The 20,184-nt window shown below is 30.1% G+C and overlaps 4 protein-coding genes across 9 annotated transcripts in view; 1 reads left to right on the top strand and 3 right to left on the bottom strand.

The window, feature by feature from the left end:
- The window catches only part of LOC100158788 (dolichyl-diphosphooligosaccharide--protein glycosyltransferase subunit DAD1), a 2,737-nt gene extending 1,484 nt beyond the window's left edge, over positions 1-1,253 (bottom strand). The window contains exon 1 of the mRNA XM_001952597.5: positions 830-1,253. Within this exon, the coding sequence (XP_001952632.1) occupies positions 830-1,037 (208 nt within the window). The 5' untranslated portion in view covers positions 1,038-1,253. The remainder of the gene's footprint in view (positions 1-829) is intronic.
- A 2,585-nt stretch (positions 1,254-3,838) lies between these two features.
- Positions 3,839-11,998, top strand: LOC100164335 (microtubule-associated protein RP/EB family member 3-like). Of its 4 annotated transcripts, none has more exons than XM_008182269.2 (7): positions 3,839-4,244; positions 6,108-6,281; positions 7,779-7,885; positions 9,260-9,512; positions 9,655-9,743; positions 9,811-9,960; positions 11,533-11,998. In XM_008182269.2, the coding sequence occupies exons 2-7, from the start codon at positions 6,122-6,124 to the stop codon at positions 11,593-11,595; spliced, it is 822 nt and encodes a 273-aa protein (XP_008180491.1). In that variant the 5' UTR covers positions 3,839-4,244; positions 6,108-6,121; the 3' UTR covers positions 11,596-11,998.
- LOC100160855 (ubiquitin-like modifier-activating enzyme 5) lies at positions 11,833-14,913 on the bottom strand. The gene is made up of 7 exons (XM_001952546.5): positions 14,291-14,913; positions 14,087-14,222; positions 13,240-13,436; positions 12,985-13,171; positions 12,784-12,911; positions 12,507-12,721; positions 11,833-12,424 (listed from the first exon to the last, which is right to left on the bottom strand). The coding sequence occupies exons 1-7, from the start codon at positions 14,440-14,442 to the stop codon at positions 12,186-12,188; spliced, it is 1,254 nt and encodes a 417-aa protein (XP_001952581.1). The 5' UTR covers positions 14,443-14,913; the 3' UTR covers positions 11,833-12,185.
- A 1,431-nt stretch (positions 14,914-16,344) lies between these two features.
- LOC100573532 overlaps positions 16,345-20,184 on the bottom strand; it is a 5,017-nt gene continuing 1,177 nt past the window's right edge. For 2 of the 3 annotated variants that reach the window (XM_029487398.1, XM_016802351.2), the window contains exons 4-5: positions 18,827-18,973; positions 16,351-17,247 (exon numbers count right to left, since the gene is read on the bottom strand). In XM_029487398.1, coding sequence (XP_029343258.1) covers positions 16,648-17,247; positions 18,827-18,973 — 747 coding nt within the window. In that variant the 3' untranslated portion in view covers positions 16,351-16,647. Of the gene's footprint in view, positions 17,248-18,826; positions 18,974-20,184 lie in introns of all 3 variants that reach the window. The other variant, XM_016802353.2, reaches the window with a different exon arrangement.

Raw genomic sequence — 20,184 nt, 5'->3', positions numbered from 1 at the left:
AAAAATACTATGTCCTATGTGTGTTAGACGAAAACAGAAAATCACGATATCGAATCCCCTTAAATAAGAATTTTTATTTTATTTGAAAGTAAAAAAAGAACTCGTTCATTTTCCAAAGGAACAAATTTTTTTTTTTAAGGAACTTGCCATACACTGGGTCAAACCGAGATCTAGGGAATCACTTTGTAAATTGAAACTTTTTTTGTTTATAAATGGTTGTCATTGGTTCCAGATTATAATAGTTATAGTATTATAAATTATTATTCTTTTGTCCTATAAATGGTTGCCATTGCATGTTACTAGCGGGAAAATTAGGTACAAGCATGGGTAAAATTGTCACTTATATAGCTTCGATTAAAGAAACTATATCTTAAAACCAAATGTGTGTAACTTGTATAGGTAGGTAAGTACTCAAAAACTATTAATTTGAATTTGACAAAAATCTCAGAAATTGATTTTAGAGATGTCAGAAAACTTAAGAGTAAGTAGATTAAATCACGTTAAAAAATGTATACAATTGCTAAATCCAATCCGTAATTTGTGATTGCCCATCTAGGTTGAATTTAAAACAAAGCTAGGTATACTGACGCCAATTTTCCCGTGAACTGTTGAACACTAAAACCGAGATATACCTAAATAGCCTATATACTGTGACAAAAAGAAACTACACACAGGCGAAGCTGGGATACTCAGCTAGTTAATTTAAAATTTATGTAGCTGCAGCTATTGTGTCATAAATGATTGATCAGTTGATCATTGTATTTTAATATTAAATTAGGCAAATACAAAAATAATAATATTCATGTAGGTACAAGGAGTTATTACTTACCGCCGAGTACAAAACAGCTAACTGATGAAATAAAACCACTGAGGAACGAGTTGAACGGGAATGTGCCAACTAAACAACAATATGCAAATTGTACTATTCCAGTCAGCATTATGTACAGCAAATAAGCATCGATTATTTTAAGTTTTTTCGATGTTGTCTTCGTGTAATCGTCGTAAAACTTTGAAACAATTCCTAAGATTTTAGCCATTTTCAGAAACTAATGGATATTTTTTCCGACTAAAATACTATTATGAAAAAGTTGTGACTGACCGTCGTTGAATAGTAGACAAATAGATAGACTGACAGTCAACAAAAATAATTATTAATTAACATTAAGCAACAAAACGAATGCCGTGACAAAATACAAGAAGTTAAAAGTTTAGTGTTTCGACACTTTGTAGTCTGTACTCTGTACTATCATCTACGTGGTCGTGACGTTATCACTAAAAATTAAAAAGTCAAGTAATCAAAAACGAGTACGTGTTATCAACAACGAACTTGCCGGTTCATGGACGAACCGCGTACATAATATTATTTATCCATGTCGACCGGGAACCGCCAAACTGCGCGATAACCTAATAAGCGCGCGGTTCTGAGAACACTAACAGAACACCTCAACGGCGAACCTTAGATCATAATAATATACAGAATATGCAGATGTCAGCTGATGATATGTTGTATATTATGATCTAAGCGGCAAACGCCCATATTTTTCAGCGACGAGAGAACGAGACACCCGCCCGGCCGCCCGAGCCCCGCATATATTATTTGTCTTGTCTTTTCAATATAATTTTGATTTCTTAATTCTTACACTAATTTTGCAGTTCATTTTCGCCAATTTACAGTTAATCACACATTCACACATTAAGTAAAAACTTCATTAGGTATTTGCACGATTTAAGATATATATAGTATACTATCTTAAATCGTGGGTATACGTATATGTGAATATGTGATATTAAAACTCATCACGTCGAACTGTCAAAGATAGGTTCCTGTGCAAAAGACAATAAATTACAATAAATCACAATAACAAATAAAGAGGCACCGAAACATTGACACTGCGTTGTCATGTCAATAACGATATCGATTTAACACAACCGACGTTGGATCCATGCATATATAGAACTCAATAACTGACGGACGAATTTCGGCGCACCCTTCTTGGCGACGTCACGAAAATCGAAATATACTGTGAGCTCGGTCAGGTTATTTATTATTTGCGCCAGGAATGTGTATTGATGTACACGTGGGTGATATAGCGTCCCTAATATTTCTTTATATGACCCACAGATGGCTGGTTTCAAAATTATAACATGTAATTTAAATTATATATAAAAACAATTTTATTATATTTTGTTTTCACTTAATTTTATCGATTTTAAATAAATAATAGAGCTTATTTAGTGGCTAGGAATTATTACCCATACTGCCATACTGGATACTATATACCTGATGCCGACACAATACGGTGACAAAATATGCAGTTGCCTAGAGCGGCACCAGTTTAGAGGAGGCAAATTCGGAATGAATCCCGTGCCCTTCCACCCCAACAATTTACTTTTGAATAAGGGAAGCTTAAATTATATTTTCCTAGGGCGGAAAAAACCGAAGGCTGGCCCTGCTATTACTTAGATAGGTACTAACTATTATTATTCATTCTTAGTACTTAGTGCTTACTAGTTACTCTATCAAAACTGAAAATGACCATAAAATTATTATTATTGCCTTTATTGGGTATCAGTAGGCATATGACACAATTTTGGCGTCAATATACATTTAGGTAAGTTAAAAGCATGGGCTAAAATACTGTCTCCTGACACACTTTCCAACACTTGAAAATCAAAGTATGTCCCCTCAATGACAAATGTGAGACAAATATTAATGTGTAAGGTAAGTGGTATATGAGAGAGGGGTGAATTCTGGGTGTTACAACCCCCAGTCCCCACAGGTTTTTTTTTGCTTTACAAATCGGTCAAAGCCCAAAGGTAATAGTTCAATACCTAATAAGTGTGTCCAATGAAACCAGATGTATTTTAGGTCCTAGTTAAAAGCAAAACAAAATAGAATAAATAAGTAAACAAATAAATATTAATTAAACTACTATGGGTCTGTACAAGTCTATAATAGATACCATTGTATGAAATATTAAAAAGTTGGATTATACGAATAAAATAATAATTAACAATGACATTGTATTTCATAAAAATATAGAAAATTATATACCTACGATGTTTTTCCCCAAAAGTTCTAAGTTATTCTAACTATGGACTCGGGATTGACACCATAGGCACAAATATAAAAGCATCCCCCCCCATCAAATCCCAAACGCTATTTGCGCCAATGATTAGCACACGCAAACCACTCAGTCATCTAATGAGTAAAAATGATCAGTGACCCCCCAATATGACCAGTAACACAGCATCATCGCACCCCTGTCTTACAATCAAATGGTAACACACCACTAACACATTACACACGTTTTTGGTGTAGCTATAACACAATTGACCGTAGGATACATGACATTTTCACTGGTTTTTGATATTTTTATTTTCTATACACGATAAAATTATAAAAATATTTTGATTTGATTTGAAATGTTTACAAACGTTTCAATTTTTTTTTTCTATCAATGTCAATAAAATTTAATTTGTTGTGACAAAATTCGTAAAAATTTAAAGCAATGACAATCAAAAAATATTCAAAATCCAGTCACAATTTTTTTTATAAGCATTTAAAGTTATTAACATAATATAAACTTTCGAGAGATTTTTGGAATTGAACATTGGCTAAACTGATCTCCTTAAAATCGAAAAATTGCTGTTATCACGTTTCAGGATGTAACTTTATTATGAGTAGTAGTTGTATATTCTGACACCCGCGCTTGATGACCGGTTTCTTAGGTGAGGTGTTCCCCGCGATCAGTAGCTTACCTGGTAACTGGTGTCGATCAGGCTACCATAAAAAGAAAAAAAATACTCATCGGCAGCCGTCGTCGTCGCCGAGCCCGTCATCGCGGTACCCGAGTGGCCGAGTCCGACGTGATTCGTCGAGTGGGAAAATTCCGAAATTTTTCGTTTAATTTTTTTTTTTATTATTTATTAACTAATATAGTCTTCTGTCCACAAGTGCTTCATTCAGGAATTTGGGACGCTCAGTCACATCGACTCACGTTCGTCCCTCAGTCGTCACATAGTTTTCGTTATCACTTTTCCTTTTTGCGTCAGTAGTTACACTACTCAGTGCTCACTCTCACTCGTCGCTCAGTGTCTCAGTCTGACTGCGGCTGCAGCACTTATAGCACACTGACAATTATTGGGAAATCCTACTCGCGGCGAACACCGATCAAAAGATAAATAAATTACAGTACGGGACTGGACGACAACTGCGTTCGACGGCATCGTCGTTTCTGCAGGTAAGTGCTAACATCCTGATTTCGTCATCGGCGCTCTACTACTCGCTCGCCCGTTTTCGTTTTGCCGAATAGGCGTCAATCGACGACGATCAATCTACGCGATCGTTGTAACGGAAACTTCTCCTTATACTGCGATTGGGCACGGTCAGTGTACCTCCCCGCGGGCGCCCGATGACATGACCTTATTCGTAACCGCGTTTGCCGCACTCCGTACATACATCATTCTACCCTTCCCATTATCCCACGTTATCTTGGTGGGGGAGGTGGAGTTGCCCGCTGGATTCCCGCGCGTACCTCAAAGGTCGTAATTTTTTATTAAAAATAAAATCTCATCGAGTACCTACTACCTATATCCACAACCCAGAAAGTCGTTCGCCAAAGGTTCAGACGTGTGATAACGTTTTCCCGCGGGTATAGGGGTGGTTATCGCGAAGCCTTTAATTTTTTTCTCGGGCGACAACGGCGTCCGACCACACCAAAATTCGAATCGGTTGCCGTTGCGCAACGGTTGGTTTGTTCCCGTTTCGAGCCAAAATTGTTTGACGAACGTGAAACAGCCGACAACTTTGTCGTGTGTGTACGCGTCGACACAGATTCAAACACTTCGCTTTTCAACGTCCGATCTTTTGCCGTTAAACGTTCGACGCCCGTCCTGCCGGTGATTGTCGCGCGTCGCCTTAGCACACCCAAGGCCCAACTAGAGACGTTCCTATTTTGATTATTACTATAACTATTAATTATTATCATAATTTATCATTATTATCATCGTCATCGCTATTGTAGTAGTTGCCGTTACGATAATATAGATTATAGGTAGTCTTACAAGCCGCTTTAACCTTAAATCTATTGGATGCCGTTTTTCAAGGTTTTTCCGATCCGTTTGTCACCCGCAATCCGCATTACCTCCTAATCGGCCGATTGTTTCACTCAATAGTGCATATATGGTAATATTTCGCTTGTCGTCAATTGATATTATTTATAACGCTGACGGTCGTCGTCAGTCATCACCATATTTTGTATTCGATATTAACTACGTTATCTCGTTCTGTTACACGGTTCCAGGACTCAATTAGCGCAAGTACCGTACATTTTCATAAATTTAAGAAACCGCCAGATGTAACATGTCGTGTTTTTTGAAATCATAATAGTTGATTTAGAGTTAAAACTTAAAATAAATTGTGTGTCTACTGTTAGTGATATTATTTAATAATATTTAATATTATTTATTACATAATAAAGATTCAATAACCAATAAGTACCCACCCTTATATATTAAATTGATAGTTAATAGTCATTAAAAATATGTATCTGCATCTTCTAGTTATCTCCGGATATAGGTTTATGAGGAATCAATATTTTATTTAATACTATATTATTGTCTTCAGGAATTTAAATTTGTATTTTTATTTTGCATATTTACCTACTTAAAATCAAAATTTAAAATTAGGCTAGTTTATACACGTACCTTACCTTAATATTTTAAGTGCCTATTATTAAAAGGCTATAAATTATATAACGAAAATGTTTCAATCTGAAAAAATAATACCTACCTACTTATTTTTTAGTATTCATTAAAATTACGAGTGGGAGTTTTTTAAAAGAATAATATGTAGGTACTTAATAGGCAATTAAGAAATTGATTAATATTATAACTATCTTAGATCTCTTACTTAAATACTTTAAACTGTTTAATATTCTTATAGCAGTTAATTAAAATATTAATGTAGAATCATCGTTATAATATGCGTATTAATAAACTTCAAAGAAGTTGTATTTAACCATATTTCACTTTGTTTACTATATTATTCCGTAGGTATTCGATATTATTAATACCTATTATAAAAATATTTTATATTATTTTAGAACCTCTATCAAATATGGCTATAAATGTGTATTCAACTAATGTGACATCTGATAACCTAAGTCGTCATGACATGTTAGCATGGGTAAATGATACTCTGTCTGCAAGTTTTACGAAAATAGAAGAACTATGTTCAGGTGCTGCTTACTGTCAATTTATGGATATGTTATTCCCTGGTAAGTCATTATGATTACTTAATTATAAATTAAATAATAATAATTAATTTAGGTATTCAATTTGTATTATTAAAATGTATGATTAATAATATTACAAACTGCACGACAGATATTTATAATGATCCAATTGTTTTTTTTTGTTACACATGTCTGATAAAATATATGGGTATTATTAAGTGAATGTATACTACAAGGTATATTAAACAGTAAAGAATACCTATCTAAATGTTTCATTTCACATCCTTCTATATGCTCTACCAATTGTATGTTTAACGAACCAATTTGTAGGTTAATACCCAATTTGGACGGCCCCTCCTTAGAATAAGAATAATTTGTATCTTATTACTAATGTGTATTTCTGTAAATTAAACTAAAATGTATGTCTACTTCATGTATGTAATATACTGACCTCGCCTATAAAATAAAATATATTTTCTCTGTTTAACTATCAACAATATTGTAAAATGTAAATGAAAATAATAACTGTTGAAAAGCATAATTTAGTATTCATTAATACAATTTTGACATGCCTCAGTCCACTGTAGCTTGGAGGGCAAAAATTACACACGGTTTGGTATTTGTATATATAACCTAATGCGTAAAATCCTGACTCACTGTACAGTTCAAAGGATAATATTATTACATTAATGTTAAAAAACAAATATTTTTACTATCTTGTAATTTTTATATTAACACTATTAAGTATAAATTTTATTTAAAGGCTAAAGCAGTACAATATTGATAGGATTCTTAATAAATATTTGGTGGATTAGTTACTTAATGTGGAAATTATAAATCCATAATTCTTATGATAGAATTGTATATATTTCATGCTTACATTTAAAAAGAAAACATTGTCTTAAGTATTGAAAAAAAGTGAATCTAAATTATAAAATATTAAAAATATGTTGGAAGCACATTTTTTTGTTTAATATAAAAATGTCCTAACTTTTTTATTTGAACCTCCTAAATGTACAGGATTTTGTGTGAGTGCATAGACACATTTTTTTAATATTTAATAAATTCTTCACACTTGTTTTGTATCCAGATGTTCATTTATAACAATGTTGAAAATATTATCAGCCAGAAAAATTATATTCTTCAAGTACATTTAACTAATTTTTACTGTATAATTATATCGAAATAAACTGTTACTGTTAAGACTGTTCCTCTCATTTATTAAATGTTAGAATATAAATTTGACCTTACTTAAGCATCATAAACTTGTCTCTAAATAGTAAACCTAGAATTGGTTATTGTCATGGTACTTTTTTATATCTAGTTCATTATTAAAATCGTAATTTAATACCTACTGAAATTTACTTAACATTTAAGAATAATTATGGCTATAGTATACTTATACCTTTATAGCTTATATTATTATTTTTAAAAAAATTCATATACATAATCACATAAAATAGTTTATGATTCCAGATTATATTAACTTTTTATAAAAATGTTTTATTCATTAGATTGTCATTATTATTGATTTTATAGGTAGTGTGCAAATGAAACGAGTCAAGTTTAGAACAAATCTCGAACATGAATATATACAAAATTTTAAAATACTTCAAGGGGCTTTTAAAAAGATGGCAGTTGACAAGGTATGTTGAAAATGTAATTAAAATTTAAAAATGTGTCAGCAATAACAAAATTAATTATTAAATATTTAATTTACTAAGATTTAAAATAAGTCTATATTCTTCTAGAGAAGTTAAAGATTAAACGTAGGCAGAAATAATATTGTATATTTTATTAATTATTAATTTTCATAATTTGATAATATACTGAGTATCAGTTATAATACGTTGGGTGTGTTATATTTATGGGTTTTGTATTTACCCACAATTGGGATGGTAAAAAATTACTTTACAGGTGATACCTGTTGACCGCTTAATCAAAGGACGTTTTCAAGACAATTTTGAATTTTTACAATGGTTCAAAAAGTTTTTTGATGCTAATTATGATGGACGTGATTATGATGGCCTTGATGCTCGTGGTGGTGTTATGATTGGTTCTGGTGCAGCAGAAGTGTGTGGATTTCAAGCACCTCCACCATATCGTGTACCACAAGCTGCTCGCGCTTATAAAAGCCCGTCCTATGGACATGGTATTCATAAATGCTCGGTTTTTGTGTGTTTATTAGTCAGGATAATATTATAATTAGTGAACATTCAATACTTAGATTTAATCTTCATTTGCAAAAAGAAAAAAGTTTAATATTTATTTATTTCTTAAAAATACTTTTTCTTGCATGTCAATATAATATGATACTTTATATAGTCCTTATAGTTATTATTTACAAAATTCTGTTTTGTAAAATAATAAAATAATTGCAGTATCATCAAATATATAATGTATAAATCCTTCTTCATAGTTAAATTATATTTTAAATAGAATGTTGGTATTTAAAGTTTTATTTAGTAGTATTTTATTTGGAATATTATTATTTTTATTTTTGTTTCTTAACAGGATACAATATTACATGCGTAAAACTGTATTGACATACCATTATAAGTTACAATATACGATTTACTATATTTTTAGAATCCCATAAAATTTTAATGGAAATAATATTGGAACAGACAGAGTAAACTTCTTAAAAAAAAAATGAAATATTTTCAATTATTTTATTCTCATTTCTAGTGATGTTTTCTCTAGCCTTAATTCATTCTTAAGAATTATTGTTATGCTCTTTTATATTGAATGTATATAATGTATTTTGAACATATAATTTTAATTTATCACCAATATCCTTTTCTGCTGTTAAGAAATAACAAATTTAACAATAATTTATTTTACTATTTAAATAAAATACATCAATTATATTTTCTTTATGTTTATAACTTTTGTGATTGAATATTTGTGGAAACAAGCTTAACAAGTTAAAAAAATGGTTTTGATTTATTTTTATTTTTAGATATTTATTATTATTATTATTTTTAATTTCATATTTTTGTTTTATTTTTATTTTGCAGATAGTACCTATAGATAGGCTGGTCAAGGGGCGTTTTCAGGATAATTTCGAGTTTTTGCAATGGTTCAAAAAGTTTTTTGACACCAATTACCAAATGAATGATTACGACCCAGTAGGTGCGCGCAGTGGTGAGGGAATGGGAGCAGCCGGTGCAGCAGCCAGAGCAGGTCCTGTCAAAAAGCCATCGGCGGCAGTACCACCTAGAAATGCCACCACCCAAAATCGTTTATTCCGTCCCGCGAGTAACAGCAATAGTTCGTATTTTTAACTCGAAATTATCCCAAATTCCCATTGTTATTGCTTTTTTATGCTTGATTTTAATTTATTTTTCTTAAATTGACTCATAGTAATACATTTTGTACTTACTATTATTTAATTTGTTAAATTGGTTTTTAGTGTCTAATCGTGTACCCACAACAAGACCAGCAGCACCGGCCAATCAGCGTGATAGAGGCGATCATAAAATTGAAGAACTTACTAGACAGGCAAGTTCAGTCATATTATAGTTGTATTTCATTTCAAAAATTCTATGAGTAATTATTTTTACTATAGATGAGTGAATTGAGAGTTACAGTTGATGGTTTGGAAAAAGAACGTGATTTCTATTTTGGTAAATTGCGTGACATAGAGGTGATATGCCAGGAACAAGAAAGTGAACATCCATTATTCTCTAAAGTATTGGAAATTCTTTATGCTACTGAGGTATGTAAATGGGTTTTTATTTTATACCAATACTTGTTAATGAATGCTAATATCATGTAAATAATCTTAAGGTTATGTACTGATAATGTTTAATCATACTTTGAGTTCATATCTTCTGTATTTGTGTCTATACTTTAAATTTTGTAATTTTTTATAAATAACTCAATTATTCACTAATAGGTTTTTAGGGACTTCTTTTGGCTACTTATCAATTTTTTTAAAGGAATTTTGTACTTAATGTTGGCTAAAAACATTGTCACTGGACATTCCAAAAATATATTTAACCTAACGATTTCATTCTAATTAAAACCACCAAAACACAATATAATTAAATGTATAAGTACGATTTTTAACAGCTCAATCTAACTAGCTCAAATTAAGTGACCATTTGTATAATATAACTTTGATCCATTAGTAGATTTTCTGAAGAAGTAATTGTTATCGTATTTCTGTTATTAAATATTTTTTATTTGATGAATTTCAAACATATTCTTCAGTGATTGTTGTAGTTTGACAGTTAGAAGTATTACCATTGGTTTAACTTCAATTTAATATTTTAAAGAATGCTATAATTACATGTGAAGACTACTTTTAATAGTTACAAATGAGTAATACATTTAAAAATAAAAGTACTAGGATATTAGATTCCAAAATAACAGTCATACATGCTGCATGGAAATTTGAAACATTAAGTAAGCAACTAGATAAATTTCAAATTTATAATATTAAAAACTCTAAAATTGACAAATTTTAACCAATAATATAAATAACAACAGATAGTTATTAGTTTAGGGGTTCTTTAAGCTAAATTTACACATTTAAAAAAATACATGGTATTATACCCGTTTTTAAGTAATAGAAATATTATCTTTCTTGGCTCCTTGTCTTATGTGTCATCTGGATAATTTTAAACAATTCTTTAAATGAAATTGATTTCATTTTGTTGTATTTTAAATTAAACACATTCAACGGATATACAGTATGTTCGCAAAAGCTGGGTACACTTAATAACTTAATCATCTACATTACTCAGAAACCCTATAAATATATTAGAATTCTGTCTGGGAGAGATTGATCGTCCAATAGATTTTTAATAAATATTTTAACAATCTTGGGATTGGTGTAGTGGAGTATACAAGGGGGACGTGGGGGGTAAGATCCCCTCCCATTGGCTTTGGAATGGATAATCTTGTTTGATGTGAATTTTGAATCAATTCAAATATTATATTCATTGTTTCTTTTGTTAAATATTTTACTACCTAAGAAAAAAGTTTTGAGAGAGTGGAGGATTTTCCAATTTTCCCCTTCTACTGGGCTATATTGTTTTCTTTTTTCGATCTCCCCTCCCTTTCAGAAATTATGTCTACGCCACTGGATTTGTGGGCATACTGTTATCGTTGTGTTAATAATATTTTAATTGCCTAATTTTTAAATAATAAATGATCTCAATAATAATAATACGCTTACATACTTTCATAGTTTAACTTTATCATTAGACATGTACAATATTTAATATAATAATTAACTATTAAATCAACTGTTCTAAAAAAAATGTTATTTATTGTACTTTAGGAAGGATTTGCCGCTCCAGAAGAGGTTGATACTAACAATCACGATGATGATGAAGCTTACTAATAGAGTCTCTTATTTAATTTTTTTTACTTAATTATGATTTTTTTAATGATATTTATTATATTTTACAGTACGCTATTATAATAAACTGCTAAAAGCACATGTTCAAAATTGTGTACCGTTTCTTATTAATTTTTGTTTTTTTTTTTTGATTCTGTATTATTTATAATTATTAAAAGATGACCGTTACCATGGCTCAACTTAATTAAGCGGCCCATCAGTTAAAATTTAAATATTAACTTAAATTTATTATTATTTTTATTTATAATGTATATGCATATATTACATATATATATATATATATATATAGGAATAATAATTTATAATTTAATGAAATTGCCTGTTGAATATTCAATAAAAATTGTTAAAAAAAACAAAAAAAGTAAAACATAATTTGTATCACAAAGTTGTTTTTTCATAACTATTATGATACATTCAATACATATTTTGTTAAATTATTATTAAGTATCTTAAATTGGAATTTATGTATGAACAAATATAAAATACTTAACATAGGTCTATATTAGAAAAAATTTTAATTACAAATGGTTTTATGAGGCAAATTAAAAATATATTTTAAATGTAAACTGTAATCATAGCAATGACAATTGTTTTCTAAGATCGTCTACGTTTAATTCGGTTTCTTTCACTAAGGATTCTTCATTTGGAGCTGTTTGATCAGCAGATGGATAAGCGAATTCTATTCCATCATTCAGCGATAAGTATTCTTCATCACTTCTTGCGCTGTTATTTACATTTTCAGTTTTTAATGGCTCGGCAAGTTCTGTTGTATTACTTGATGCTGTTGGTTCATCTTCCGCTAATGATATCCCTTGAATATTTATTATAATTAGTAAAAAACCAATTGTAATTAGTTAGGTATAACCTGATATATAATGCATTTTAGTACTAACCCCATTCATTATTTTCATGGGTAACTATATCTTCAGGTAGATCTACATTCGTGCATTCAGGTTCCTCTTTCACCCTATTTTTAAATTCTAATTGTTGTTTTAAACAGAAATTATCACTACAATTTGGGTTTGGTTTGATCATCATGCTTGGAAAGAAATCAGATAAAGCATTATATCCTAAGTACCACGAAACTGTTCCAAAACCCAGTAATTTCCTAAAAAAACATCCACACATCAGAATTGCACATTAACATAGTTACAAAATGGTAAATATTACTTTAATGAATTTTGAACTAGCAATCCTGCAACAACGCCCATTGTTGTTGGTAAACTCGCTGCGCAAACTCCATCTTTTTTCAAAGTTTTTTCATCTATATCTGAAGCGACAACCAATGGAGGTGCACACTAGAAATTATGGTAAAATAATACAGCTAATTAATAACAAAATTTCACTTTGATCTTTATGGCAAATGTATACCGCAAAGCAAGCAGATTCTCCAGGCACAATATACTGAATATGTCCACATACAGCGTTTTCACTAACACCTGATTCAAACCATTTTAATCCTAATTCATTACACGCTGTATTAATTGTCATTCGGGCTTCGTAATTGTCTACGCAGCTTAATAACAAATCAACTCGATCACCATTAATTCCTCCAGTCCTTTTTCAAAACAAAACAAATGTTAATCAATTTTTTTATACCACAAATAAATATTATTTGAGTCATACTTTAAGACGTTCAAGAACTCTTCAAATTGGGTGCTTAGTGTGATGTTTGTATTGTATGTTTCAATCTTGACGTCTGGGTTAATTTTTGTCAACGTCATTGATGCGGCTGTCACCTTGCTCAGACCGGCTTGGGATGGTTGGTAAAAGAGGCGGTTCATATTGGCTAGTTCTACTTTGTCGTAGTCAAACAGTACTAACTGAAAACAATAATATAGACTTTTCAGACCAACTCTAAAGTGAATGTCATCACAATGTTTTCTTTCTTAGACTAAAGCCTCGTTCACACGGTGACACTAATGAGTATGACACTAAAGCCTCGTTCACACGGTGACACTAATGAGTATGACACTAATGATATTGTGTGTCGTGACACCTAGTGCCGTATATCAAAATCGTTTGATACGCGACACTAGTGTCAAGCAACTGTCGCCGTGTGAACGAGGCTTTATGATATTGTGTGTCGTGACACCTAGTGCCGTATATCAAAATCGTTTGATACGCGACACTAGTGTCAAGCAACTGTCGCCGTGTGAACGAGGCTTAATGCACATCATACCTAGCCAATTTGTGTTGAAATGTGTTGTCAGATTTAATATTAAGAGGGAAATAGCCTATAATCAAATTTAACATAAGGAAATTTACCAGTCTGTACAATGGCATTTTTTAAAGATTTTTCAATTTTTAGTCATTGTCAATTAAATGCTTATGTATCAAAAAGGAAAAATTGAAATTTAAAAAATCAAACAGCACAAAATTGGTTCTGCCAAATTTGTAATGTACTAATGTTGCTTATTGGTTGGAGAGAAACAACAATTGGTACACAATTTTTTTAATTAATGAGCAATACCTTTCCTATGCCGCAACGTGTGAGCATCTCTGCAGTAACACTGCCAACTCCACCGACACCAACCACGACCACTGTGTATTTCCTGATGTCCTCGTAATTCTTCACGATGCCCATTCGTTGCAGGGCCATTAACCGGCTAAAAAAGTCGTGTCATAAATATATTATTAATCACAACTACATACAGACGACAGACGCCACACTCACCTGTACGGGTTCGAATCAACTACTTCGGCTGACATCTCACGGACCTTGTGCTCCGCCGTTTCTTGCGAGTCCGGCGCTTCGGTCAGCTCCATCAGAGTCTTCTTGAAGTTCTCGATGCGCTTTTTGATGTTTTCCACATCTTCTAGAGACATATTGGCGGACGGTCACGGACACGAAACCCACGGGTGAAAAATATAATTCAACTGTTGTCAGTGAAACTTATGCGAAGGGGTTACAGAGTGTAACTGTGTAAACGGCAAAACTGTGAACGTAAAAGTAAAAAGTAAAAGTTGTACCTACTACACCAGACGTGTATTAACTAAAATATTATGTTTATATAATAGTAACATTAATAATATAATATAGTATAGACCAAAGAGCAGATTACGCGTGTCATATTATAATAACTATCGCACAGAGCTGATAAGACGTAACGGACACGAAAGCGACGATCGCGTTCACGGTTTGAAGATAAGGTCGGGACACTTCCAATTTCAACAGCAAGCTACGGTCCATAGCTGAATAGTCTATTTGGTCATGCAACGGTCGTAAAATTCGGTTACTTAGAGAGGGCCACGTCTATAAATAGTATCTTAATCGTAGAAAAGGCATTTTAGTTGAGCTTTTATTTTATTAGGCACATAATATCATAGACATTAAAATGTTTACCAGAACCTCGAACACAAGTTAATAAATTAAGGTTATGTTTAAAATTTAAAAAATTTTAGCGGCAAAAGTAAATTAAATATTACAATAAATTATTATTGTAAATTAAGAAATATCAGAAATATCATATATATATATAAATATAGGGCCATACATAGATATACATTTGTATACATACATGGCTTTTTTTTCTGACTACCGTTAATACTTCCCACATTTAGAATCCCCCATAGCAGTGGTGGTTTTGGTGGCGAGGCGGTGCCTCACCTAAAATTTTGAAGTAATTAATACTCTGCAATAAGTATACCTCTTGGCTCACCGATAGCATATATTTCGATAGTAATTTTTAACGTATTTATGATTTTATTTGAGAAAAAATACTTCTTTACGAAATTTAATGTTATGAATTATTGTTTATTAATTTATTATATTGTATATCATTTCTCGTTTATTACCAAAAATTGCGATAAACCGTTAAGAAATTCACGAAATAATTATTACGTAAACAAACGCTGGTATTTCAGCCCTCAACAAGGTCTAAGATACGCGATCCACAGAATATATTATACTCAATACTGCAGATTGCAGAACTCGAGAACGTTTGATTCTGTGGTTTGAACGTTTTCAGACTTTCGATGGGCCTAAAGTTTAAAATTATTTACGAGAAACCAGTGCAGGAATACTTGAAGCCACAGACTACTACACTAGTAGTCTGTGCTTGAAGCAGACTATTCGAGTATCAACGCCATCTAACCATAAGCGCAAATATCATTTGGAATTTGGGGGCTAAAGCCTTACTTTGATAATTACTTAGCCCCTAAATCCCCCCTATTTATCTAACAATTTAACCTTAATATATATTATTATTGACTGGAAATCAGACATTGATTGTAGAAATTTGCTAGACTAAACTGGTGTGAAAAATAATGCACCGGGATGTTTGGACCATATCATTTATACATGGTTCTTTATCCCGGTGTGGGATAATTTTAAAACGGTTTAGTCTAGCGAATTTCTACATTAAGTTTGCTTATTTAACTTTCCACTATAGTCTATAGACACATCAATCATCATACTAATAAATGATAAAACATTAAATCTAAATATTTGTTTTGAGAACTTAAATATAATATATTATTTGAAATATCATAAATAAAGTACAATATTAGATTGTAATATAATCACACAATGTGCAGATATGAGTATTGTACAAAGTTTAAAAAACATTAAAAACTATTTTTTGGGATTTTGAATAGCTATATTATATCATGTACATTTTTATTATTAAAAATTGAATTTTATAAATCTTTTAAAGCATAAAATTGTCTTATAAAATATTATATATTATATTTTATTTGGGCCTAAGCCTATATTGTTGTATAAAAAAAATAATTAATCATAATATGTAAGTAAAACAAAAAAAAAATAAAAATAAAAATAATGATTAATACAATTCTTTGAAACAATAGTTCTTGGTAGGCACTTAAATATGTTTTTTTTTGGTGAGACAAATAAAATGTAAATAAATGTTTTACAAAAAATATACAATCAAAAGCATTAAAATAATATTTTTGTTGGATTAATCATTAAAATAAATTATTTTACTAACAATATTTGTATGACTTTACATGGAAATAAAATATAAACATAACATGACAATATGACATTATCGTTAATGAATTTCTTTTAATTTAATTGATAGCCTTGATATTATCTTCATGATTATTATTATAAAGTGGCAATTTAATAATAAAACTTATCATTAAATTACCCAAATTATGAGTAAATTTCATATCATTACAATTATCAGGGCAGGGAAATAAAATTCTGTTCACATTATCGTTGAGATTCCCAGGCTTAGAAAAAAAATTTAATATAAATTGTTGATGTTCATTTTTTGTGTTTAAATATGACGTATTCTTACTATTAATAGCATTTTTATTATTGAAGCATTTATACAATGTTACTGTAACATTGAGTTTTAAATTATGCATTAAATCAATAAAACTTATACCAACTGGATACCCTAAGTTCATAAGTATTATTATTATGTTGGAGTACCCAGTTTCCCTAGCTGTGTCTATCAATTTTTTTTCAGACATCAGTGATCGTCCTATTATTATGGAATTTTCTATGACACGATTTAAGATTGATAGAATGTTTTCCGTTACTTCTGCTACGATAACACCAGACAGGGAAGTAGTAAGCATAGTTTTTCTATGACTCTTCAAATCCAACATTACAGAGTTGTTCATTAATGATTCATCCAAATTAACGATGCTTGTATTGGCCTAATAAAAACAAACAATGTATTAATTTTAAAAAATATTTCATGAAGTACCTACCAAATGTATATAATTATCACTGTATATTACATGTTTCAGTTATTTTTTATTTATTTACTTATCAACTAACATTTAATCGAAATAAAATTAATAAAATAAAATTTTATATGACAATGCATACAAGTATGTTCTTTTTAAATACTTTAATTTAAGCCTCTATAAGGTTATGAGTAGAGCCCGGAAGTTCAGCCATTAAAAACTATCAAAATATGGGCTTAAAGATATGCAATCAAATTTTTTTTTATTTAAGGTTTACTAAGTTTAGGTAAAAATAATAATTGGCTGCGGAAAAATGTGAAAAAAGATCCCGCGGCGTCATCGGTCCAAACAGGAAAAAAAAGTTAGAAATAATAAATGGGAAAAAGATGCACAATTTAATTAATGTGAATTATTATGTTGTATTTATAACTTATAAATACAACTAAACTTTGTGCTCGTACAACGGACTCTCAGAGCTTTGAAAGCTTACATTCTTATAACGTGGTATCACGACAGTCTTACACGGAGACACTATACAATTTTTTATGTCGGAAAATATAAAAATAATTCATTAAATTATATCATGAATACTTGGAATTACTGATTGCTTCCATAAGTTAACTTAAGAGAACATTACACCCGCATGTGTTGTCTTCGTCTTACAAATGTACAACATAGCAAAAACTATTTTATGCGAGATAGAACAACTCAGGCTGTAGTGATAGTTAAGACTCCAAATTGGTATATAATATAGTTCAAAACATTATCTGTGAAATATTGTAATTCATTTTTTTTACAAAAAAAGTTCTTATTGTTTCAAAATACATTATTTTTTTGTGTTTATCAAACTTCAATAACTTTTTTTGTAGTTTCGATATATATATAAAAAAAGATATTTCACAGCTTAAGTTCTCCTTTTTATGTGGTGAAAATTTTGTTTCTCAGTTATATGATAAATATATATAAAATATTAATATATATAATTTTAATATTGTTGTTTTTTATTTAAAAAAAAAAAACAATAACATAAATAAGCAGGAAAGTGAAATATGCATATTTAAGAAAAAATTTCAAAATATGCAAGCTCAAATTTCATTTTTGAACTTTTTAAGTTGTGATTCAAATTTGTTGCTGATCTGCCGATCCAGCAACTTTTTGATGTACTTAGTAAGAACATAGAATTACACAAAGTAAATTAGATTAGGTACTATGGGTGTTAAAATTTGAAGACTTTAAAATCTAAAGTGGCAACATTGTTTTGAATTGTGTTCTGTATAAGAATATATTTAATAATAATAAGAAACAAAATGTAGGTAACGTGTTACCTACAAGTCCAACTTAACTATTATTACCTCTGCATTAAACAGATTAGTGAAAACCTTGATTAAGTGATAATTCTTCAAAATTAAGTTTGTTGTAAGATATTAATCAGAAAAAAAATATTTCAGAAAATATTAAATCAAAAAATCAGTCTACAAAATTGTGTTCAATTAACTTAAGGTTTTCTCGGGTTTTATTCTCATAAAATGTAGAGAAAGTGACTTACATTAAACACCGGTAATTTGGGCACTAAGTCTAAAACAGAATTGTCAAGAGTTTCATCAAATCTTGAATTCTTCAAATCTATACAATTTTCTGGCATTACAGAGTTGTTCATAAATGATTCATCCAAATTAATGATGCTTGTATTGGCCTGATAAAAATAATTAATAATGTACCAATTATTTTACAAAATAATTCATTAAGTACCAAATGTATATTACTAGGGCCGTAATCATGAGGGTGGAGACTGGAGGCAAGGTAGGGGTTAAAAACATGGAAAGTAAATAAAATGTATTTATTATTTAATTTGTAATTATTATGATCACCCCTTTCATTATTGAATTCCTGTCTATGGCTGTTATAGTCATATTTTAGATCCTGAGCACTCGATCCGATAAATGTATTGATTTTCTTTATTAGCATCTTTTCTGATTGGAAAGTGAATCTAGTTGATACATAAGGGGGGGGGGGGGTTAAAAGTAAAAAATTCCTAAGTTTTAAAAAGCGTCAAGAAAAACAAACAAAAAATTAAGGAAAAACTAAGATTTTTATGCATGACTAGTTTTTGAAAAAAAAAATCGATTTAGTTTTTTGTTGTAACACTAAAAATAATAATAGTAGATTCATGAAATTTTCAAACGTAGTTAAGCGTAAAGGCACAATAATTTTGTATGAGCGTCTGAAGTTAAAATTTTAACTAATTCCATCAAAATTACAAAAAATGGAAAATTATTTTGTTAGAAATTCATAAAAAAATGTCTATGTATATCTAAACTTTGAAAATTGAATACAAGCTTCTGCTTCAGTTTTCCTATATTAAACAAATAAAAACGTTTACAGGACAGTTAAATTAATTTATTACGAGCTTTTTTAAGTAGACATTGGATATTCACTGATAAATTCAAAAATTCTCATACTATGATTTTCATATTTTGTCGTTATTCATAAATTATTGACCGTAGGTACTTGAAATTTTCATCAAATATTTATTTATCATTTTCTATACCTGATAAAAATTTCAAAATATTTTTCTGTCAATACTGTATATTTTAATGTTTTGCCGTTGTGGAACTAGTGACCATAATTTTTTCCACAAATTAATTCTTTACCAATTATTAAGGAATAAATAAACATTATACCAGGGCACATGAAGTCCAATTTACAACACACTCCTCTATAGGTATTTTATTTAAAAAATATTTTAATTTTGATTAATATTTAATTAAATTATGGTATTTTATATAGGTATCATTGGCGCAATTTTAACTGGCTTGGGGGGGGCTGAATATATTAAAGGCAAGCAGACCACTGCAATATACCTAGCATATTAAAATTGTATGTCCTAGGTTTTTTTTTTTTTTT

This window comes from Acyrthosiphon pisum, chromosome A1 (genome assembly GCF_005508785.2).
Source record: "Acyrthosiphon pisum isolate AL4f chromosome A1, pea_aphid_22Mar2018_4r6ur, whole genome shotgun sequence".
NCBI classification, from domain to species: Eukaryota; Metazoa; Arthropoda; class Insecta; order Hemiptera; family Aphididae; genus Acyrthosiphon; species Acyrthosiphon pisum.
Note: the sequence above shows the minus strand (reverse complement) of the source record. Positions and strands in the feature narration are given on the sequence as shown.